Below are 6,598 nucleotides of genomic sequence, written 5' to 3'. Positions count from 1 at the left end.
CCTAACCCAACAATTATGAACAGCACAACTTAATACCAACACAGCAAATTGCATCATAAACATACCCATTAAAGCCCCACACTCAATTCATACCAAAACCATGGCTTCTCTAGGATCTCTCGGCGATTTCAACGACTTAAGACTAGATTTTTCTTTTGTAAATAAAGCTAAAATGTTGAAAATGTAAAATAACTTGTCAATCTATCAACCAAGTGGAAATCTAAACAAGAGTATCAGTTAGGAGGCATTGATTGTAAGTAAGCTCAATGACATCGAGTCTGATATTTCGAATCGACATGGAGTGGTACTAACAAATCAAATTGTAAGCTGAAGTGCATGAACGAATGAGATTGAACAACAAATAAGAGATTTTTTATTGAAATTGCTGCAGTGAATTACACTATATTAACAAACTCAAAAAAAAAAAAAAACACTAGAGGTCTATCCTCTTCATCAAATGGTCATCGAATATCAAAGAAGAATGAACAACGTTGGTCAATATCCTTTCGTCAAATATCACAAAATAATGAACAACGTCAGTCAATCGCCTTCCTGAAAAAACCTCTGAATATTACGAAGTTGTCATTTAAAAATCACGAAGTATTGAAGCCAGTTGTTGCCCTTCTTCATCTGCGTCAAAAATGTTACCGATATCCGGTAAATCATCTTCCAGTGACCAATGAAAATCATCTTCTTTCTGTAAGAAGGAAAAATCATCTTCATTTGCTAAGAAGGAAAAATCTTCTTCGTTTGCTAAGAAGGAAAAATCTTCTTCTGTTAAGAACGGCGGATGGTCTTCTTCTTCCATTTCGGTAACAGTAAAAGTAGTAGCAGTTGAGGCAGACGAAGCGGCAGGAATATCAAAACTAGTAGCAGCAATGGCAGTAGAACATTTGATAGCTTCGGCTGCCATATATGAAGAAGATGATAATGAAGTAACAGCAGCAACAGTAGGAGTATCAGAACATGAAAAATCATCTTTCTCTTTTATAAACTGAAAATCATCTTCATTTGCTAAGAAGGAAAAATCTTCTTCATTTGCTAAGAATGCAAGATCTTCTTCTGTTAAGAACAGCGAATGGTCTTCTTCTTCCATTTCGGTAACAGTGAAAGCAGTAGCAGTTGAGGCAGACGAAGCAGCAGGATTATCAAAACTAGTAACAGCAGTGGCAGTAGAACTAATGGCTTCGGCTGCCATATATGAAGAAGATGATATTGAAGTAACAGCAGCAACAGTAGGAGTATCAGAACATGAACTAGCTCCGGCTGTCATAAACGAAGATGACGAGGTGAGTTCCTCAATCCTTTTCCTGACATTCTGCTTCAAACCCATCAATACATTTCTCAAGTTCGATAATTTCTCATAATCGAGTTTGTCTGTATCAATTTGATCCCACCAAAACCCACCATCATTAGTGACCTTCCTCCTTTTATGAGCATGTTCGATTCTCTCCTCTTTCTCTTCTTCTACTTGAACTCCATCCATGTACCGATTAATAACAGAATCGACAGAGGAATGACCGAATGTAAACACGTTACCAGCCTGGGAGAATGCAATCACGGCAATTTCCGAATTACATTCCACACATGTGTCTGCTGCTTTCTTAAACAGACCTTGACGCCTTTTTGTAAATGTGATTTTCCTCTTGGTCTCATCCTCTATTTTTTCTATCATTATCTTCTTCTTCCCCATCTTTTATTTTTCAGAATTAATTTTTCACTCTGCACCAAAATATAATCAAGAAATACAGATTTCTTAATAAAGATTTAATCAAGAAATAAAGATTTCTCAATAAGATTTGATATTTCAAGAATTGAACGAAACCCCTAAAACAAATACATAGTACCCACTGAGATGAAACCCTAAAAAGTACAATTACACTCCAAAACCCTGAAACCCTAAAACCCTAAAACAAAGATTAGAAATGGAAACAAGAAAGAAGACAGATTGGGGAAATAGGGGTTTCAAGAAGTTCGTGAGAAGAAAAATGTCAAAGAGAGAGAAATGGCAATACCTGTGTTTAGATGAGAAATTTCTAGCAATGAAACAGAGGGAAAGCAGAAACTTTTTCTTGATTGATCCTCAATAAATGGATCAGTTGATTCAAGAATTCCAGAAAGAATAACAAAGAAAGATTGATACACGTAAAGGGTTTTTCCAGATGTTCTTGAATAGTTTTTGATGTAATTAGTTTCAGAGGGAGAGAGAGAAGCGAGTAGAAAGAAAAAGCCCTAGAATAGAAATTAGAAAGTGGGATTTCAGGTATGAGTGGGAAAAAATGGAGGGAAAGAAGAAACTTGTTCTTGATTAATCTTCAATAAATGGATGAGTTGATTCAAGAATTCCAGATAAGAGGAATTACTAAAACCCTAAATCAATCGAACCGATTCAAGAAAGAAAAACAAAGAAAGATTGATTGATACACGTAAAGGGTTTTGTGGCAGATGTTCTTGAATAGGTTTTGATGCGCTATTTTCAGACGGAGGGAGAGAGAGAGAGTAGTGAGTAGAAAGAAAAAGCCCTAGAAATTAGGAAGTGGGATTTCAGGTATGAGTAGGAAAAGGAAAGATCTGAATATATAGTTATCAAAGAAAGCGTGGTAACTTATGGCACCGTTGGATCGACTAAATATCCACCGTCCATTCAAATTGAAATTGAAAGTGACCGTTCGAAACATGGCGGGAAAATCTTCTTATAGAATCCGGAATAGAATGGCTAGTCGGCTTATATGAATATTCATGGTTTATATTGTTTTTCCTACAGATATTAATGGATTACATATTACAATTTTTATCAATTCGTTTATAAATGAAAACTCCGCTTAAACTGTGTTTAGATCAGTTTAATGAAAAAGCAAATATTATGAGGGTAAAATTATTGGTGGCTCTACAATCAGTCGAATTATGTTTTCTTGGCAAAATTTTTGAAATTTTGATGATGTCGAAAAGTGATTTCTAATTATCAACAAGAAAATAACCTTACTTGATTGATTTCTTCTTGTTGTTGTTGTATGAGAGAACCAGAGAAGAACTAGGGTTTTACATTTCGAAGAGTAAAGAAGAATTAGGGATTACAAAGTCTTATATGGTCAATCTCAGTCAATGTGACAGATGGAGTCAACGAATGCAGCCCATTGCAGCCCAGCTCGGTCAAGTCTCAGTTGTGATAAGAGCACTCCCCAACTGTTCAAAAAAAGTTAGTTTAAGTTAGTTAAACAAACTAACTTTTCTGTTTTCTGTTTTAGTAACAAACTCTTGTTTACTTTCCTTTCTCTCTATCTCTATAAATACAAAGTTGTAAGAAAATAAAAATATAATTGGAAATAAAATTCTAAGAGTTCATTGAAAACTTACATGGTATCAGGTTCAGCTAGATCCATCAAACTAGGGTTTTCATTGTGAACTCAACAGCCAATTGATCATTCTCGCAAAATCACCATCAAAATCAAGAGAAAGGTAGTAAATATTCAGAAAATTTCAATCATTTCAAGATGAAGATTTCTAAAATTCATATACAAATCAATATATTTCAGAAGACACTTGTTCTTATCAAAGTTATTGATCAAAATTGAAGAAAACTAGTATAAAGATCTAGTTACTTACTGTTTTTTCGTGCAAAGTCTCCAACTTTCTTCATATTTCTCCATGGCAGCAGCAAATCAAGGTAATTTCCCACCTATTTCTGCTGTTACTAACTTCATAACTGAGAAGTTAGATGATTCTAATTATCTAATGTGGAAAGACCAAGTTGAGACCTTGCTTGGTACCTATGATCTTCTAGGGTTTGTGACTGGTTTGACCGAGGAACCATCACAACTTAGGATCATTAATGGGGTTGAACAAATTAACCCTGATTTCTTACTTTGGAGAAGTAGGGAGAGTTTTGTAAGGTCCTATCTTAAGAGTATTCTCTCTAAATTAGTCTATTATGATACATATGGATTGAATTCTGCCAAAGAAATGTGGGATTGTATAAATCTTACTCATATTGAGGGACTTGAGTCCAAAAAGGACCAATTAAGAAGGAAATTACAATCCATTAGGAAAGGTTCTGCTTCCATTACTGCATATCTAAGAGAATTGAAAATGTTAGCAGATTCTCTTATTTCTGTTCATGATAGGATAAGTGAATCTGAGTTAGTTCGTATTGCTATTCAAGGCTTAAGTTCTGATTATGATCAGTTTACAATTGCATGAAGAGCAAATAATGAACATCTCACTTTAGCACAACTCAAATCAAGACTCACTATGCATGAACAATGGTTATTATCAAAGGAACAGGATCAAGAAGTATATTATGTTAGAAGGACAAATCATTCAAACAAACCTTCTCCTACTTACTATAGGAATCCCTCTTACAATAGAAGAGATGGGTCATCCTCTATTCCTAAGTCTTCTAGTAATACTGATGTCAAACACAAGAACCAAAAGGCAGAGGATTTTGACTTCTCTACTGTTCCATGTGGCATATGTAAAAGATGGGGTCACTCAGCTGGAGTGTGTTTTTTTAGGTATACACCAAATAAGACTCAATCTGGGTATCATACAGAGTCTCAATCTCAGCCAGAAGGTTGTGTATCTGAGGTTAAGACTGAATCTGTTGAACCACAATCCTATTTTTATGAGGATGAAGCACTACCAGAATGTAACAATGCTGTGACTTATGATTATGTTTATGAAGATTGTCTTGATGATATTTTCCATGAATGCCATACAGCCATTGTTGAAGATTGCATTGATAATGATATTTTTCATGATTGTCTAACAAATGCTTTCTATACTTATAATGATGAGAAATGTTATGTTGCTGAAAATAACATAAATATAGAATCAAAAGACACTTCCTGGCTAGCAGACACAGGGGCAAGTAGTCATATGACTCATACCTCAGGAAATCTTTTATCTACTCTACCATATCAAGGTACTGAAGCAGTGATGGTGGGTAGTGGAAATTTTATACCCATCACTAGTACTGGATCATCAACACTATGCACTTCTACTCATGATTTCAATCTCAACAAAGTACTTTGTGTTCCTAAATTGAAGAGAAATTGCTTTCTATTTCTAAATTCACTAAGGACAACTCATGTTCAGTTGAATATATGCCATGGGGATATCAAATTAAAGATATAAGCTCTAAGAAAGTATTAGCTGCAGGGCCAATGCAAAATAATCTGTATCCTCTTGAAGTTCATACCAATTCTCTTAAGAACAGATCAATTGAAGTACATGCAGCTCAAACAGTAAGTTCTTATGATATCTGGCATACTAGACTTGGACATTCTCATCATGGGGTTATTAAGCAATTACATGCTGAAAATAAGATAGCAGTATCAAATATAAATGACAAGAAGTTTTGCAAATCTTGTGAATTAGGTAAGAGTAAATCTCTTCCTTTGCAAACTCCTTATCCACAACTACTACACCTTTGCATCTTATTCATTGTGATATATGGGGACCTGCACCCACAAATACTCCTAATGGAGCAAGGTCCTACATTCTTTTTCGAGATGATTTCAGCAAGTATAGCTGGATTTATGCCATGAAACTCAGATCAGATAGGTTAAAATGTTTTACGCATTTCAAGGCAACAAATGAGAATCTTTTAAAACAGAAAGTTGTCTATTTTCAATCTGATGGAGCACCAGAACTTAAACAAGGAGTTTTCAGGGACTTCTTGGATTCAAATGGTATTATATTCAGAAAGTTGTCTTATATTCAGATGTTCTTGTCCATATACCCCTCAACAAAATGGCAAAGTTGGGAGGAAACATAGACACATCACTGAATTGGGTAACACTAGTCTATCCTTTCATTCCTCTTTACCAAAATTTTTGTGGTTTGATGCATTTAATACTGCTGTATACATCATAAATAGACTACCCACTCCCACTTTAAATGGTCTATCACCCTTTGAGAAACTGTTTCATGTTTCTCCTGATTACAATTTCTTCAAGTCTTTTGGGTGTGCTTGCTATCCACATTTAGGGGAATTAAGACAAGACAAACTCAGCCCAAAGAGTATTGAATGTGTCTTTATTGGTTATAGCAATGAACATAAAGGGTATAAGTGTTATGACCCTTTATCAAAGAGAGTTTATATTTCCAGACATGTAGTTTTTGATGAAGGTAATTTTCCTTACACCAACATCTCTCAACTACAGTCTAGTAGTGATCAGCATAGTGAGCAACCTATTTCACTTCCTCTACCTCCTATACAAAACTCACTTCCTGTTTCCACTGAAATTGGGACATCTAGTGTTTTTACTAGCTCACCAGCAAGCTCTGTGGTTAGGGGTATGACTTCACATGAGGAGGGCATTTCTAGTATACCTACTAGTACACCAGCAACCTCAATAGTTCCAATACCCCTTCAACAGTCAGATCATATTGTCACTAGGGGTAGAAATGGAATTCTCAAACCAAAACAGCTTCCTGCTGATTTTGTTGCCCATTTTACATCACCTCACAGTCTAAATGTAGCCTATTTGGCACTTCTACAACTACCCACTGAACCAACCACTTACAAGGAGGCATCAAAACATAGTGAATGGGTACAAGCTATGAATGATGAATACTTGGCCCTTCAAAATAATGA

General features: G+C 35.3%; 1 protein-coding gene across 2 annotated transcripts; it reads right to left on the bottom strand.

The window, feature by feature from the left end:
- Positions 1-251: 251 nt before the first annotated feature.
- Positions 252-2,552, bottom strand: LOC147531980 (uncharacterized). 2 transcript variants are annotated; one of them, XR_015227804.1, is made up of 2 exons: positions 400-2,552; positions 252-307 (listed from the first exon to the last, which is right to left on the bottom strand). XR_015227804.1 is itself a non-coding variant. In XM_086648653.1 (2 exons), exon 2 carries the CDS (start codon positions 1,691-1,693, stop codon positions 587-589), a length of 1,107 nt encoding a protein of 368 aa, XP_086504779.1. In that variant the 5' UTR covers positions 1,694-1,722; positions 2,016-2,552; the 3' UTR covers positions 351-586. The 2 variants fall into 2 exon arrangements, 1 of the variants encoding a protein (XP_086504779.1); XM_086648653.1 differs by lacking the exon at positions 252-307 and having other exon boundaries at positions 351-1,722; positions 2,016-2,552.
- Positions 2,553-6,598: the final 4,046 nt, after the last annotated feature.

The sequence above is a fragment of the Eschscholzia californica genome, unplaced genomic scaffold (assembly GCF_041429995.1).
Source record: "Eschscholzia californica isolate CP2 unplaced genomic scaffold, dmEscCali1.0.p SCAF_6, whole genome shotgun sequence".
Classification (NCBI taxonomy): Eukaryota; Viridiplantae; Streptophyta; class Magnoliopsida; order Ranunculales; family Papaveraceae; genus Eschscholzia; species Eschscholzia californica.
Note: the sequence above shows the minus strand (reverse complement) of the source record. Positions and strands in the feature narration are given on the sequence as shown.